At 31.0% G+C, this 17,962-nt stretch overlaps 2 protein-coding genes across 2 annotated transcripts; both read right to left on the bottom strand.

The window, feature by feature from the left end:
* Positions 1–446: 446 nt before the first annotated feature.
* Positions 447–1,995, bottom strand: LOC121115971 (jmjC domain-containing protein 8). Its single transcript, XM_040710159.1, has 3 exons — positions 1,863–1,995; positions 1,152–1,785; positions 447–1,078 (listed from the first exon to the last, which is right to left on the bottom strand). The coding sequence occupies exons 1-3, from the start codon at positions 1,973–1,975 to the stop codon at positions 995–997; spliced, it is 831 nt and encodes a 276-aa protein (XP_040566093.1). The 5' UTR covers positions 1,976–1,995; the 3' UTR covers positions 447–994.
* A 3,951-nt stretch (positions 1,996–5,946) lies between these two features.
* On the bottom strand, positions 5,947–17,122 carry LOC121115949 (uncharacterized). The gene is made up of 3 exons (XM_040710140.2): positions 16,956–17,122; positions 16,328–16,519; positions 5,947–6,637 (listed from the first exon to the last, which is right to left on the bottom strand). Exons 1-3 carry the CDS (start codon positions 17,004–17,006, stop codon positions 5,951–5,953), a joined length of 930 nt encoding a protein of 309 aa, XP_040566074.1. The 5' UTR covers positions 17,007–17,122; the 3' UTR covers positions 5,947–5,950.
* Between the last annotated feature and the right edge of the window lie 840 nt (positions 17,123–17,962).

Here is a 17,962-nt window from a genome sequence, read left to right as displayed (position 1 = left end):
CCATTCTATTAGCCAGCCAACAGCCTGGGCCTCAATCCATGTGATTTTTACTTGTGGGACAGCCTGCAAGAATAATTATACCTCAATTGCGGCCTTGAAGGCCTCCATCGTCAATACAATGAAGACATGGATCTGCACGAGGTAGCAAGGGTATGCAAGGCATTCAGGCGCGTGCAGAGATCGTGATCGAGATAGTAATAGTTAAATATTAAGATATTAAGTAATTATTTAATATATATTTAAATCAGTTTTCTAGCTAATATTCCCATTTTATTAGTATAAGTTGAATTATTTATTACACAATAATCATAGTTTTTTGCATAATATCCATTTATTGTCATGAAACAAATTTTTGATTCAAAGTAACATTATTCAAAGCAATTATTTATCGTCAAAAAAAATTAATTAATGCATTATAATTTATGAATGATTAACTACTACTGAAATTTTTCTCGATTGTTATTTATTTAATATACATGAAATCTCCGTTAACACTTAAATTGAATCGTTTAATGTTAATTTTTGATTAAATATAATATAATTAAATACATAAGCAAAAATAATTATTACCCTATAATTCCGTTGGATATACTTTGTATATTTATAGATAATTATTAATTTATATGTTCTGACTTGTGCACAAGTTACAATTTGTAAGTTTCATAACGTCTTATTTAATTAAGAATATACTTTTATCAATTAGTAATTTTCAATAAGGAAAATCAAAAGTTAATTTGTTAAATAATAATGACCAACGATCTAATAGAAATCTAATAACTGTATTATTTTTACTTAAATCACAAATTCCTAATAAATTCTTCATTTAAAATGCTATGTCTCATTTTTTTGATTGTGAGTTGAGCAATCTTGTAGAAAATTCTAATTAATACACAACACACATCAATAAATATTAACAAACAATTTTGATTTAAAAAAAGCGTGCAGCGGGCTTAACACCAAAAACATTAAATAAAGGATATTATTTAACTTATATTCATGGACTTAAAAACGTGGACATAAATACAGACGTATCGATGTTCAGGATGGCATGCCACCATTTATCAGGAAAGTATATAATCTAAATCAAAAAAATAAATGTATATCAATTCAATGTCAATCAAGTTAAATTTAAAAAGGAAAAGTTCACTTACATCACCGGGTTGAATGGTGCATTCAAGTATTTGAACTTCTTTTTTGACACGATCATAGTCTTCCAAAAACCATTGGAGTGTGGTTTTATTAGGATGAAATTCTGGGATATGGCTAGGAGCTGTTAAAAACCATCGTTTTCTTCCAATAAGTGTTTCTGCAAATCCTGGACCGTGGTAATGAAAAGGTACACCTGTACCAGGGCCAGCAATACCAAAACTCAAAGCAGAACGATGTCGAGGGAGATTTAGAGGTGGGAGAATGTATTCTTTGAATAAATCATTCCACTCATCGACGTCATTGTCACCAAAGAAGTAAAATGTTTCATTGGCAAGTTTTGTAGGACTTGCAGGGCCCATCATAGTTTCAAGGTAGTCTTCAAGAAGAACTTTTTTCTTTTCATAAGAATATGAATTTGCAGAGCTGAGAGTGACTGTTTTATGGCCCCAATGTTTTACAAGATGATCCCGGTTAACTAAAGCTCGAAATTTTGCGTTATTTGTCACATGTCGCAGGACGAAAGGGGTTTTATATGCTAATTGGTCCAGGAAAAAGTCTTGAGATATACGTGAGCTATCAAATATCTCCAAATGACAAGGACCTGGCTCTACCAAAACCCCTTCCATTTCAGTTTCCCTGTAACATTACATTAAATGTATTTTAAAGATATAGAAATCAATAATTAAAAAAAACTTAAAATGATTATCCCTCACCATTGTCCTTCAGAGTAAGTCAACCTCTCATGAAAATGGGAATCCCCAAGCGTTCCATGCACAAAATAAAGAATTAAACCCCAAATTTGATAATAGACCGGTACTAATTCCATAATGTCTAACACTTGTTTTTCTAAAAAGAAATGACGTCATTTATTCTACGTCATTATATATCCTGTCACAACAAGTCTGAACTTACAAAACTTCCACGACGATATTACATATTTATTGTTGTCTATAATTGATTATTATCAAAGATGTGAAAATTATCTAAAGCCTTGCGAGTGTAAAACAAAGGAAAAGTATATGTTGGGAACTTTGATAAACAATTATTATCTACTGAAAAATATCACTAAATAAAGTATACTCTGTAATACCTTTGAATTTTTAAAATAGGGAGAAATAATTAATAAGAACAGTGAACATTAATATTTTGCAGATTACCAACACATAGGTACTTTTTTTAATGTTAAAAAAAAATTACATTGAAGTGAGAGGTCGTTTGTATTGTTGTTAAGAGTATATAAATTATGATCACGAGGATTTGGACACTTTTCAAAGATCATTAGTTATTATATTAAAATTGAAAAGTTGCAAACAAAAAAAGGGATGAACCATTTTAAACGCAGGATTTAGTCAAGTGTACTTGGGATAAGGATTGAATATTATTACATGAATGGGCAATATATCAATGATGTAATTTTTGACTAATTGATATGTATAATGTGAATATATACTCTTGGTAATAGTTATACTCTTTGACGTCAATACTAAGTCAAATATCAGTCGGAAAAGCGTTATGGACAATATAGTCATTACCCCTGTTAATGACTATATTCAACGTAAAGTGTACACCCTGTTTTTCAATTTACAACATGATCATCACCGATTTTGATGATTTTTGGTGAGCTGGCTTTTCCATATAAACAAGAGAGTGTGTGAAATATTAGGGTTCTGTGACTCACCTGGGCCGCTCAAAGTAGGGTCTTATGCGTTTGAACAGTGTTGTTCAAAAGACCATCTCGTAGTTGCTCAATTTTAACAAAAAATACGTCAAAAGATGCACAAAAATACAAACTATGATTTATATTGGATCATCATCTTATTTTAATCAAAAATAAAAGTTTGGGGCGTCCTTTAAAATGACGCCCCTGTCAAGTAGTAAAGCCAATTTTGTTTTAATTTCGGTAAGACATGTCTCAATATATGTTGTCAAACATATCCAAATTCAGAGTGGGATCTTAATGGGATCACTTGCAATGAGAGCGTTAACTACAGTATGGAGAGCCGCTTTTATAGTATATTATTATTATTCTTCCATATTTAAACTCGTATTTTATATAATATACATATTTTCTATTGATTAATATAATAAATTAGGATTTTTGAAAATATGCACTGAGTCAAATATGAATATTTTTTCATCATTTTTAAAATAATTTTTAATATAAGGTGCCTTAATGGATGATTTATCGAAAGTTTAATTATATGAATATATGTATAATATTATCTACTTTTATTCCATCCGATATAATTGTAATACAATGAATGAAACGGAATAATATTTTTTGTATGACAACTTGAAAAATATCATAAAGAGTGCATCCACCTTCTTTAGATCGCTCTCTGTATTAGCAATAGATAAATTTCGAAAACAAATGCCTCGTAAGATGAGAGTAGTGGTTACATCCTCTTTAGAGTATCCTCGATTGAAATTCCTTAAGGGATCTATAATTCTTCCTACTTGGATTTGGAGTGGCTCTTTTCTAGTGTGGTCTTTATTAAACTTTGTTTAAAATTCTTTGAGTTTAGTAACTTGCTCTTGGTTTTGTACTGACACAATTCCCTTTTCCTCAATGAAAGTTATTTTTGCAATTTTTTGCATTTGCGCTCCCAAAACAAAGGCCCATTTGCTTCCTCACACTTGACTCCTTTTTCCGATTTGTAAACGAGAATCTAAGTCCTTTGCGTCTTGGTCAAAGGCTCGTGCTGGGACTCAGTGATCCTGCTACAAATTAACTTCAATGAAATTATCTGAACTGCCTCAACAGTGACGTCACCGCGTCAGCTAACACCAACCAGACTGCCTTAGAAGATCCTTGACTTTTATATATAGTTACTTTGACTTTATGAAAATAAGGTTTATCTACGAAGTAAAGTACCCTCTGGCACATCAATCATATTCATTTTCCCTCAAATTGTTATTATTATTTTTTATTCTTGAGAAGAGAACATTTAATTACTGACAACAGACAAACTTTGATTGTGTGTGTTTTCTTTTAACAATATAGAAGATAACTCCCCAAGAAATCCCCTCAGTGTTACTGTCTGTTTTTCATAAACAAATTCATACGTACTCACTTTAGACTTAGATGACCTCTCCTCAAAAATGAAAGAATAAAGAAAAAATAAAATACATCAATCAGGTTGCAAACAACAAAAACACTCGCACACTAAAAGAATGCTTAGAGTTTACAATCAAATATATATTTTGTCTCCTGTCTTTTCTTGTTTGATATGAGCCACTAAGCGTACATAGGATCGTTACTAAACTTTATCTAAAGTGACGTTCATTATTTTTCATTTAATATTAGATCCTTCCTTTTTTTTTTTTTTTTTTTAATATGAACTCTTTGTTAAAAATTAGACATCCTCCGACAAATAAAAAAACATAAACACTTTGCTTGATTAGTATAAGTAAAAAAAAAATCTATTCATTTCGTTGATACATTAATTAAATAGGTTTTTTAAATTCAATTCCTTCTTTCATTTAGGATAATATACTAGTTATAAAATGAAACAGGTAATTGAATTTAAAAAATCGTAAAAATGAATGACATAATATAATATAATAAACTATTTTGCATTTATTTATCAGTTAATTCTATGTTATCAGAATAATAATTGATAAATAAAATCAAAATACTGATATAGGGACCACAGCGTAACCTCACTAATATTTCACAGTATTTTGAACGTTGATTGCATGAATTTGAATAGATTCTTACTAAGACATGGCTAACAATTAACCATGGTCCCTTTTATCTTATAATTAGTATTATTTATCAGCCTTTTATAAGCGAGTTGTCCATGCAGTCACTCCAACTAGGTCCACTAATAACAAAAACTTGATTATGGCATTGCTTACGGATTTGGAACTTTCTTTTTCTTTTTTGTAAAGAAAGGTTGCAAGATAAAATAAAGGTAACAACCTGGGAAAAGAAGATTCTTCGCGAACTATGAATTCATAGCAGTGATCTAAATCCTGTGGATTTTTTAGGTGGGCCGTTTTTTTTTTTTGGAATTGGTAATCTAAAGAATGAATTTCTAGTTTATATCCTTTTCTCCTTCCTCTCATATTACAGCGGATTGTAGCTGATCTAATGAAACGTCAAGAGCCTTATTCTTTCTCTCCTCCAAAACAATTCTCCAAATTGTCAGGGTTACCATGTTGATTTTACGTTTCTTTATTTAGCATGCCCATTCTACACTGGATTGTCATGACTGGTTCATAGTTGAGATGAATTGGCTTACTACCAAATGATTTTGGGTTTTTTTTTACCCTTCTTTCTTTTAAAAAAAAGGTTTCGAGATACAATAACGTAAAGTGACCATATTTTGATACAAAAAGGGGAAATGTGGTCCGATCTAGGGAGAAGTATTTTGTAATGAATATAATTTAAAAAAACAACTTTTTATTTGTTTTGTTTTTTCGACTAGACACAAAATTTTGTTTTTTCCCAAAAATTTGGGATTTCAGAACAATGTTTAATTTTACTTTTATTTTTAATCTAATTCCATCCATGTGTTCTTTAAAAAAAACCGGACATTTAAAAAATTTAAAATAAAGTATATGTACAGGACATTAAAGAGGATAATAATGTCAGGTTAAAAGAGAATTGTTGATCACTCTAGAATAATTGGACTGACTAATCGATGACATCTTGTATATATAAAACAAACCCTCCAAAAGTAAAAATAATTTGATTTGTATCAAAATTATTTAATTTCATTTATTTATGAGATTAATTCCATAAAATATTTGTTACAAATTAAAATATATTTATATAAAAAATAATTCCCTTTCATCAGACAGCCTCATTTACAATAGTATGAATTTCAGTCTCTATGATTTCCAAATCCGTGAATGATGAAAATTCATTATCCTCTTCGACGACAATTATTTCCTCAGAATCATGTTCTAAATTCAATGGTTCCATATCAAGAATTAAGGAACCAGCGTCAGCATGAAGTTTGGACTCATTGGGATTACCTGGATCATATTTTTCTAACGTGGTTTGTGTTATTGACAAATCTTTATAGGATTCTTTTTCATGAGTAGAAATCTCTGGCAGATTTACAAGTTCTTCAGGGTTTGATTCTTCTTCAATTTCTTCTTCATAGTTCACAATAAGGGATGAAGTCCGTGCCTCTTCCATATTAAGAGGATTTTGAACATCACCTAAATTCTGTATGCTTGATACCTCTTCACTCTTTAATTCAGAAAAGATATCATGGTTTGGGCTCTCATGTCTCGACTGGTTTTCGTTTTCCTCGTCGTCTTCAACTTCAACTATTGAGATTTGAGCTTCTTCGAATTGGGTGACTCTAAGGGGCTTGGGTGGAATGCACTCCTCTCCAATAAAGGCTCCTTCACTATTTTTATGATCAGTAAGTTCGATCCCTGACTCAGCATCTGACGTCGAGTCTAATTTCCCCTCGATTGCATCCTTTGGATCCAAAAGTGCAACCGAGTATTGACGATTATCATTAACCTGGAATAAAAATAAAATGAATCAAAAGTGGTATATTATAATAGATTAATAAGATAATAAGGCTTAATTGTAGAAGGTTGATAACTTAACAAATATCCGTCACTTTACAAGAAATCAAGAATTCCTAATTGTCCAGAGGATCTGCAGGATTATATTTTGAGAGGGCTTGGTTTTTGAAACTTAATAAACCTTTTTGCTTTGCTGTAATTTGGTGGAATGAACTTTTTTTTAAAGGAATTCTTAAAAAAATTGCCTCTATTTTCCTGTAAAATTTTTTCAGTTTGACGAAAATAAATTCTGGTAAAAGCAAAAAAATCCTTGATTGGGGGGGTGAGACTACATCCCCTCCAGCTCACCCCCTGCAGTCGCCTCTGTCACTTAAAATTGGTCATTTCTTGAATTGATAAAAATATATCATAAAATGTTCAATTGTATTTAAAGTTAACGAGAGATTATTGTACATAGTTTACCATTTATGACATTAAAATATAAGCAAAATATTTTCCCAAATACAAAAAAAACAAAAGGAAGTGTGTTCCTTAAAAAAACTGGGATAGTATCTGAGTCATTACATACATAAAATTCAGGCCACTATGCAAAAAACAATCACACAAATAAATTAAATACTATGCATATCTAGATATAATCAATCAGAACAATAAATAATTATGTAACTAATCCTATAATTAAAAAAACAAATCAAGTATAATTCCTTGTGTGAATATTTAGAAATATGCAAAGAACAAGAGCCAAAGCTATAAACCAAGTTACGAAATCACCTTGTTTACTCAAGTTGATTAATTAGTAACAGGATATCATTGTTGGTTGATATAACGATTGATTTGAACTTTTATAACTCTCCATAGATGTAGCATGATTTAAGATCTAAAAAAAAACCTGACTTAGACTTGAATTAACTAGGGGGAAATATCAAATTTGAGATGAAACTATTACATTATTAAACATGTATCTCATTTTTGAATTATTATTATTTTTTTATTTTTTCTTACTTTATTACACTTTATATAAATTATTTTTTTAATGACCCGTTCACTTGAACATAAAATTATACATTAACATTAGAAACAAGTTCGTAGGGGAGACCGGGGACTTTTTTTTGGCCATATTTGCTTTTGCCTCAACAACTTGAGCTGATTACTGTTTAAATTTATTTACAGATTATAAAGGTCACATATTTTTCCACAAATTACATATGACACGCTAAATGTTGCAACTGTTCATATAGCCAGGAACGGTTGCAACTACAGTTGGATTCGATTATTACTCGAACTCGTCCAAAATATCTTTTTTTTTTTAAACTCGAACCAAGGAAACTCGAAATATTTACATGATTCTCGACTCTCGAGTAATCAAGCATCTAGTTATCTATTTTCGATATCAAATTATTCCTGGAAAATACAAATTTATAAATAACTATTCAAAAGAAAGGAATACTGACGATGCCAAATTTACAAAAAATAATGTAATTATTCATAACAAAGGATAGGAACGGCGCCATAACCTACAGATTATAACAATTATTAGTGATTTGTCATGAACAAAAATCGTAAATTGGTACTCGAGTCTTATCAAGTAAATAAAAAAGACACAAAAAACTCGGCTCGTGGGCAAAACAGAGTATTACTTGGAAGTTACCAAAACGAGGGATTCCTTTTTTCTTTTTCTTTTAACATATAAATCTTCCTTTCTTTACAAAATTTAGGATTGATGTTTTCCCACTGGTAGAGATTCTCTGCAACATGTACTCATAACCCCAGTTCTTTTTAAAAATAATCTTTGTTTGATTTTTTAAAGACTAGCGGGAGTACTCGACATTGCTTGCAATTACTTTGTCGTCTAAATTTTTTTATTTTTCTTTATACTGTTATTAATAAGAATTCATATTAATAAGCATAGGTGTCACTAAAAACAAATTTGCTACAAGTTATAACCATACTATACTAAAATATTTATTTATGAACTACATAAACTATTGAATTAACCTTATGACCACGATTCAAATAAGTCAAACTAAATTTCATATTACGAAAACAATTGTGAGTGGTCATCAATTACCTTATTTTAAATTTATTATAGTCCTTCTGGTATACTAATATTTTTTTATTATAAGATTTTTTTATATGTACATATATAATATATTCAATTAAAAATACAGAGCCCTTTAGAGAACTACACAAATAATTAAATGACAAGTTTCAATAATTCATTAAAAAATAGGACATTTTTGACTGACCAGTTTCTTAGGGAGCAATAAGTGTTAAGGTGATACTCGAGTGTTCAGACAAGTAACGAGTATTCAAGCGAGTAACGAGTAAAGCTTGTAATTCCTTGAGTATTTTTTTAAACTCGAAAATACTCATGTAGTAAAATTCAGCTAACATCACAAACAATTATTAATACAAGTGATAACTAGATCTAAGGACCACCACACTCTTACAGTATATAATTGACAGTTTTAACTGTCAGGCCAAGCGCCATGGGATATGTTTATGTTATAAACGTTATTTTTTATTTAAGAACAATAAATACTTCGTGGCCCTTGGACCTTGGAGTTATTTCTTGATAGTAAACTCGAACCCGATTTTAGAAACTTGAAATAAAATATGAGCCTTAATTAAACTCGACTTGACTTCAATCATCGAAATCGATCAAATACGATAATTTCAACTCGAATCCTACTCTAATTGTAACACTGAAAATTTTTAGGAGTATTTAACCAACAACAGTATCCTCCAAACTTGTTTTTTTTTTGCAAGTACGAAAAAAAATATTGATAGGTTTGTGTTTCTCTCTACAATGCCAATAAATTATATTTATTAATTTTATTGCAAAATTAGTGCAAAATATTTTTCTGCATTTTTCTTGCGAATTTTGAATTGACAATTTTGTGCAACAAAAAAATATGGACTTCTCAACTATACATTTTTTATGAATATAAGTTGGTATGCTATTTTGATTTATAAATTCATAATAGTACATACATATATATCTTATACAATTGCGATATTATAAAGCTTGCCTGCACCGAAGGGGTATAAACATAAAGAAAAAATAACATTGCCCATTGTCAATGTGATTTCCCGCTTCCTCCTTAGGCTGAGCAACGTCAGGTAACCCTTTGCAAGTAAATTATATAACAAAGTAAAAAAATATATAGATTATATTACATTATACTAAAAGCATTCATCTTTTGTCCAGGATATGTGCAATCCTTTTGTTCATAGTTCATAATACATCTTATATATTCTATTTGCCTTAATCAACCATGGACATTATTAGAAAAAATTCAAAGAATCAACAGTTAAGGACATGTCCCAAGGAGCAACAGTTCCAAAAACGTATCTACTGAAGTCTTTTTTCACCAGTTCAAGTTAAAGAGACAATTTCAAGTCCTCAGAAAGATAAAATGTTCATAAGTCATTCATACCCAGTGAATAATTGAGATGACTTTCGAGTTTGGCATCTAAGTCAAGTCGCGAGTAGTAGCTTTCGAGTTCAAATCAAGTCATGAGTCTTTGATTGTGTAATCAAATCGCAATTCTCGAGTACATTGCAACTGTTCCCGAGCCCCCTACATACTTTTGAATGGATTATTTCTCAAGTTTATTGAACTTTTGTGTAAAGTCTATAAATGCCACACATAAGTCACTTCATACATACAATTATATATATATATAGAGAGAGTATATTGGAATTACTAGTTCGATCTTGATAGTGGTGTACGTAAATTCTATATGTTCTTAAAAGTTAGTTGAAGGGTTTTTAGTTTTTCTATTTTTTTACGGTCTCCTCTGGGAGTAATTGTATACTATAATCTCTACTTAAAACATGTTTTTATTATTATGAACTTTGATACTAAATAATTATAGCAATAGGATTGCTCAATGCACAAAATGTCGGATACGTATCCAATATTTGTGTAACATGTACATACACGGATCTCCTTCTATAAGACCCATACGAGTATGCATATGTATTTTGAAATGTGATTTTCATTCTATAAATAATGCATAAGTTTGAGAATATTATAAGGAAAATATCTATTTATTTGTAAAAGTGCAGTCACTAACAGAGATGAGGAAAAGTACATGATTACAGTAAACACTATAGTATTACATTTACTCCGTCTGACCTAGGAATCTAATGTGGAAGTCCATTAGACAGGAAGTATATTTCCTTCTGAAGGAACGATCTGGCGCAAATCTACGTTCATTGAGTTAGAGAGAATAATTTCTCCCCAGCCCGTTGTCCATGATATGAGGAAATATCCGAACACAGGGACGTTTGAAGAACTTTTTTTGTTTTTGTTTGGAAGGAGGCTTAATTTTTGGAAAAAATTTAACAGTTAATTTTTGGACCAAGCCTGAATTTTACAAAAAAAAAAGAAAGCTTAGAAAAAATTTGTTTTGTCCTTCTTGACATTTAAAATGTCTCCCTACAATGCAATAATTTTGAGTAATAACGACAAATATCCCTTGATTTTGAAAGGGTCAAACCCTTCCAGCCCAGCTTTACAGACGCCCCTGGTATACTTCAATTCGAGAATCAATTCTTTGCTTGCAAGTCCAAGTCCTTGAATTATTTCATGGAGTCCTCAGATTTCGTTTGAGTTCATTTAAAGTCCTGAGGATTACGAATTTGCTAAAGTTGAGTATAAAATAGTTTTAGAGATCAAGTTGAGGGAGCTACATCCCCTCCAGTCTCCTTGCCCTCTGCGGACGCCCCTGCAATTATTGAATAATTCCAGGGTTGGAAACAACCAAGTGATTTGGGGCCTTTTTTTCTTCTACTTTCTTTTCGGAGGAAAGATTGCGTAACACACTAAAGGTAACGACATGGTCATATTGAAATCAACCACGACTGACAATAAGTTTGAATTTTCATAAGAGGGAGGAAGGATTAATAAGAGGAACAATATTTTGCAGATTACCATAATAAACTTGTTGGTTTTAACTTACTGGGATTAGGATCTTTTTTACAACTCTGATCCTAAAATGTATTGATATATTTAATGAGGAGAAAGCACTTGACAAGAAAATAAATAAATAGAAAATTAAATATCAAATTAACTTGTCGTTGAAAAACTTTATGAAATGGAAAACCTTCACATAAAAATGGGAAAATGAATATTCCTTTTATTAAGAACTGTTTACGTAAAAAAATAAATTGTTTTCTCCATGATATAAATCTCCAACTCATGTGAATTATATTATTATTATTTCAATTTATTTAATTACCTTCTGAGTTAGATTTCGTATATGACCTAAATATTATCAAGGTCGTAGACATTTGTATATGACAAAGGGGGCCTGATAAATACTCCATATGTGCATAACCCGGAAAATTGACCTTCTATGTCAGTGACCTTCTATGTCAGTGACACCATAAAATATTTTCAAATGTGTGTATGGCGGATTACATAGATTAAACTAAACAATAATAGACACAAGGTGGCGTCGCTATCCTCAGTTATGTAAAAATAAAAAAATACTAATAAGTAAATAACTGCAATTCACTATTGATTATAAGGCGTTAACTTTTTTAAAGTAATCTTTGGCATTGCCTTAGTGCCATTTTTATTGGTATAAAGTTTTTTTGAACAGATTCAATTGGTAATGTGAAGTTGTACAGGGGTGTTACTAGCATTTAATGATGATGTCATATTCGCGCTATCTTAATTTTATTCTATAAGTTTTCTATTTAGTCTAAGAAAGTGTTGGTCAATGGTAGGGATACCACTCAGAATTTTAGAAAATATCCATGGATTCCCCCTAAAGGAAACTAATAATAGTTAACGAAATATCAATGCAATTTGACTTTCACCTTGAATCCGTTATATTTTATATTCTTCTTCACCATTAATAATATCTGCTGAAATTGATTAGTGTATAGAATAATTTTCATTCAACGGGGACTAAACTCTTAACGCTTTAGAAAAAACAAAGTTTGAAAATATAATTCATATAATCAAACGAAAGTAATCAATTATTGTTGCATGTCCTAAAGTAATGTCAATATCCCAATATCTTGAGATAAATACCAAAGAGTAGCACCTATACACCTACGGTTTCCATGCCACTGGCTTCAGTGCTTACTATTTCGGAGTTCGGCCCAAAATGGTAAGAAAAAAAAAGTTAATCATCGAAATGTGGGTCAAATTGCGATTCAAGTAAATTATATAAACAAAATACAATTTGTATTTCCGTCTTCACATACCCCTAGTTGGCGTTAGTTGGGAAATTAATTCGGAAATTGTCTGGGTCACTTCACAACATTCCTTTTAAACGAATTAGTGCCGAGTTCCGGGATTCTCTTGTATTTCTTATTGATCTCTGCTAATCATATGCAGCAACAAACAGTTGTGTTCCTGCGTTGTAATGGTTTGCTTATAGGTAACAAAAATTGATAAAAATGACCATTTTCTTTTGAGGCTTATAATGATCTTATTTAAGATCTTAATGACAATAATCTGACTTTAAATTACCTCTAATTAAAAAAAAAAAAAATAGAACTTTCAATAAGTCTTAGCTTTTAAGTTATTAAATATTTAGTTCTTAAAAAAATGAGAGCTAAAAATAAAAAAATCCTAATGTTGAACACGAAAAAGAAAAAAAAAGTTTTGTATTATTCGACATAAAAGAAAATATAAACTATTAAAACCCGGGAACAAAAGAAGTTAAAATTTTATTGCATAGTTAATCATATGATTAGCTAAAGAAACTGATTCAGTTGCATATATTAATAATCAGAAAAATTACCACACTTTTTCTCTCATTCTAAGATACATTTGAAAATCCCTTCAAAATTTATTAATTAAGAAATAACAAAGTTCCAATCACTTCTCGATCATGGAGTCACTCTTCTTTTAATTATTAAAAAAAATCTAGTTAAAATCAACAGATTCCATATGATATGATTTGCAAAAATCTTCGCAAGTGAATCTATTTACAAAATAATTTTCCAAATTGGTCAATCCATTCCTGACAATGAAGGAAAAAAGTATTATTACTTTTAGAAGAGTTTAATAAAGACCGAGCCAAGGGCCAAGCCAGTATGGACTACCAGGAAGGTGTTTCTGTGAGTTTTTTGGGATTAACAGCGGGGAATATTCTACTTTAAGCTATTCCCCTATGGCCAAACACTCAATTCTGCCCTTTACTGTAAATAACTCGACTGTTTGAAGCTGGCGATGGAACAGAAGCAGCTAAAATTGGCTAATAGGAAATAAATCTTGTTTCCCCAAGACAATGTCAGACTGCACACATCTTTGATGACGTGTCAGAAGCTCGGGAAGCTCGGATTTGGAAGTTCCTATGCATCTACCTTGTAGTCCGTACCTGTCACCAAGTAAAAACTAGCTGTTCCTATCCATAGCCAACGCAGTTGGGCGTACAAATTTGGGCTTAATAGAAGTATGTGAAAATTGGTTGTCGGATTTTTTTGGCATTATGAAGTAGAATTCTATTTTGCAATAAGCTATCGAACAAAACGGGTCATAATTGGCTTGAAATAAAGCGAAAAATAAGAAATTACAGACTGGCTATGGAAATCCTCATTATCTGATCTAAGTGTTCATGAGTAAGTTTAGCTAAAGAGACACAATACCTCAACAGACTAAAAATAAGGTAGATAAACATTAAGGGGACTCTGATTAGGACAGTTTATAAGTGGTTTCAAAATTTTCAGAGCGGCCATATGGGAAGAGGTGACACTGAACGTTCTGGACGCCCAGTTGAGGTTACTACTCCATAAATCCTTGATAAAATCCATGATATGGTGATGGATAACAGAAAAGTGAAGGTGCATAAGATTGTTAGAGCTGTGGGCATCTCGAATGAAGGCGACCATAATATTTTGCATCAACATTTGGTCATGACAAAGCTACCCGCAAGATGTGTGCTCACTGCTCAGGCTTGACCAGAAACAAAATCGTGTAAAGTGCTGCAAGGACGATTTGCAAGCTGTTCCAGAAAAATCTACAGGACTTTAAGCGTCGTTTTGTCACTGTAGATGAAACACAGATACATCACTACACTCCTGAAACCAAACAACAATCTAAACAATGGGTCAAAAAATGAAAAGTCTGTACTCAATTCAAACAAATGCCAAACAGAAATAAATGGACCGATTTGGCTTAAAGTTAGTGTGTGTTATTCCAAGAGAGGATACTAACTAAACTTAACCTCGATACGCGCCAGTAGTGCCATATCTCGGACTTTGCATGGACTTTTCAAACGACCCTCGTATGTGTAAGGTGCGACAATATATGTAACTTTGTTTTTCCAAAATGCAATACAAGTTTTATAAATCAAAAAAGTTTTGTATTTATTTTATAATAATAGTACACATGTAAAGTTTTGTTTTACATAGTTTTGAAAAGTAAGTGACGTAGCCCGTACACTGAATAAACCAAACTAAGGGATATTAAGTACCCTGTAATTGATTCATTTAAAAAAAAAATTCATTGAAAGGTTTTAAAGGGATAGTTATTCTAAACAAAAAATGCAAACATATACCATATTTGTGAGAAGTGAGTTGATTAGATACATAATTAGTTTTTGGCGATTCCTCAAAGGTCTTAAAAATGTTGCTTTTCACGAATAAATCATGATTCAATTACCCGATTTAGACATACCACACCAATTTAAAAGTCTTACTTGACATTTCATATGAGGGTTTTAATCGTAGATTTATATAAATTTTATCCTTAGAATTTATTGCGTTCAAAGAATTTTCCCAATTTCAAATTAGGAAAATGAATTAAAAAAATCGTTTTTTGTAAATTATTAATTGAAGCAATGAACGGATTTTCATACATCGCATCAATAAACATTTTAATTTCCGTGCATTATAAAAAATGAAGTTCTTTTGTCAGACACTCTACAGGGAGGATCTTATGTAGTTATACGCATTTTATTATTTTCAATCCGGCATGACTTTTGTGCAAAATCACGGAGGAGGACACCAAGACATCTTATCTCTGAACAGAGTAAGCTCAGAAGGTTGGAAAGAGCAAAGGAGGTTCTAAATTTTCTCAAGGCCAAAAAAAAACCTCGGTTAAAGTTTTGCTCTTTTCTGGCGAATTTTGTTTTCCAACTATGTTGCCTCTGTGAATAAGCAAAACAGCTGCTACATCATAATCGACAATCCAGTTTGTAGATATTCGGAAAGACTCAATTTGAAGGGGGAACTTAAAAATAGAATCGAGAATAATAGAAAAAATATCACTGAGAACCAAAAGAATGCATTGGGCACAATGTAGAGTGCAAACCTTCTCCTAAAATTAATTTCCCTAAAAATTAACATTCCTTTGAGTTATTTATCTTCATTTTTTCAAAAGTTATGGTTGATTTTGCGTTTTTTTAACATTTTGTGTGATCTTAACCCCACAAAAATTACTGGTGTTCGACTCTTAACATAATAATAGTCTTTTTACAAAGTTTCACCAAAAAATCAATTTGTAACTTTATCCTTAAAACTGCTTCAAAAATAAAAAATAATTTTTTCTGTAACCTTGAACTCTCAAAATTTGATGGGGATCTGTAGCTTTTTAATTAATCCTGATTACAATCAAACAAACCGAGGCGAAAACACAACTTTTTTTGTCGGAGGTAATAAAAGGCTCCATCTGTACTGATAAATTGTTTTTTTTTTTTAAACTAAATATACCTCAATAATTTGTTGTTCCTTGTGAAAGTGAATGTCATGGCTAGAGGAAGAACTTGTGGATCCCCTTAGTATATTAGTTCTTTGAAACAGTTGGTGATCTAAATCCCCATCAGAAGATGAGAAGTATTCATGTGATTCCTCCAAAAGGTGCTTCAAAGTTTCGTGTCCAGAGGTTCTATCAGGTGATCCTTTCTTAAAATAAGAAGATGAGTTGATGAAGGGAAAAATGACTAAAATATTGTACAGAGGGCTGGTTTTAGCGGAACATGCCCTGGCGTAAAGATAAATTGGATTTTTTATTGAAAAAATATAAATTTATTATCTAAACGGCCTTTTTTAATAAATAATATACATATTTAATTTTATTTAAATAACTTTTTTTTTAAGATAAGGTATTTCTTATTTTTATGGCCATCTTAGTGTATATAACTCAAAAAAATTAGAAAAAAAAAACCCAACACGGGCTCCAAGTAGGAGTGAGGCCTAGGGCTAATGCCCCCTTAAAACCACCCCTGATTATAGAATGTACATAGAACAAAAAATTAAGACAAATAAATAATCTTCAATTAAAGTTTTTACCTTTTAACCAAATATTTTTTAATATAAAAGTAACGTATAAATGACGAACCTGAGAATTGGAGTCTAATATCTTTGGAAGATGACTTATTCCACAGCCCATTTTGTATGGTTTGCACACTTAATGTTTAACATAGAACTTGTTGCTTGAATTGTAGTATTCAATCAAATGGTTTTCTTTACTTAAGTTAATCAAAAAAGGTTGGATAGAAAGGATCAAAGGGGGGGGAGGAGGTTGTAAGGCTACATACCTTTCTTGGTGCTCTCCCGCTTTACTTTTTTATACACGCTTCAGGCCTTTTTTTTTATTTGTCTAAAATTTCAAACACTCTTCCTAAATACTAATATGTTAGTATTTAATTCTCATGTTTTAAATAAAGGGGGAAAGAAGGAAGGAGTAAAAAAATATGGATCGATGACTGATAAGAACATTCCAAACACAAAAAAAAAGCGTACATATAAAACCATTTGTAGGTACATACTTTATATATTTTGAAGTAACAACAAAAAACAAAAAAAAAAATGAGCATAATGGCATATGGTCATGGACATGACACATCACGAAAGGTCATTTATATGTACACGTGTTAACAACTCTCTTTAAAATTATTGTACTTTTTTTCTCCCAGAAAGTTAATTATTTACTAGTAATAGTACTTGGAGCTATTAGGCGTCGAAAAACAGACAATCTTTGATTCAATAATATGGAAGATAACTTCCCCAAGAAATCCCTAGTCTCACACCTAACTACTCAATGCAATAAAATATTCCTCCTCAATAATTAAATAGTAAGGAGAACATCTTGAGAAAATAAAAAAAAAACACACATTTCAAATTGTCATCAACAAAAAACAATCACACACTAAAAAATGCTTAGGATTAACAACCTTAAATCTATATACTCCCCTTCACTTTTCTTTTTAATATGACGCGCTGAGTAATAGTTACAGACACTCGTTGGTACATTATCACTTCTGGGATTAAAAAATGTGCTATTTTTTGTAGTTACAACCTGAAAATGTGTTTTTTTATTTTATTTTGCGAAGCTGCAATTATTGT

Source organism: Lepeophtheirus salmonis, chromosome 1, assembly GCF_016086655.4.
Source record: "Lepeophtheirus salmonis chromosome 1, UVic_Lsal_1.4, whole genome shotgun sequence".
In the NCBI taxonomy this organism is placed as follows: Eukaryota; Metazoa; Arthropoda; class Copepoda; order Siphonostomatoida; family Caligidae; genus Lepeophtheirus; species Lepeophtheirus salmonis.
Note: the sequence above shows the minus strand (reverse complement) of the source record. Positions and strands in the feature narration are given on the sequence as shown.

Bases quoted from the DNA above. Each gene is read 5' to 3' on its own strand.
- LOC121115971 (XM_040710159.1), bottom strand. From the start codon at position 1,975: ATGGAATTAGTACCGGTCTATTATCAAATTTGGGGTTTAATTCTTTAT. The intron at 1,786-1,862 runs GTGAGGGATAAT...GTAATGTTACAG, and splicing joins ACTTACTCTGAAGGACAATG to GGAAACTGAAATGGAAGGGG. The intron at 1,079-1,151 runs GTAAGTGAACTT...TTTTTGATTTAG, and splicing joins GCACCATTCAACCCGGTGAT to ATTATATACTTTCCTGATAA.
- LOC121115949 (XM_040710140.2), bottom strand. From the start codon at position 17,006: ATGGGCTGTGGAATAAGTCATCTTCCAAAGATATTAGACTCCAATTCT. The intron at 16,520-16,955 runs GTTCGTCATTTA...TCTTATTTTAAG, and splicing joins TATTAGACTCCAATTCTCAG to AAAGGATCACCTGATAGAAC. The intron at 6,638-16,327 runs GTATATTTAGTT...TTTTTATTCCAG, and splicing joins AGGAACAACAAATTATTGAG to GTTAATGATAATCGTCAATA.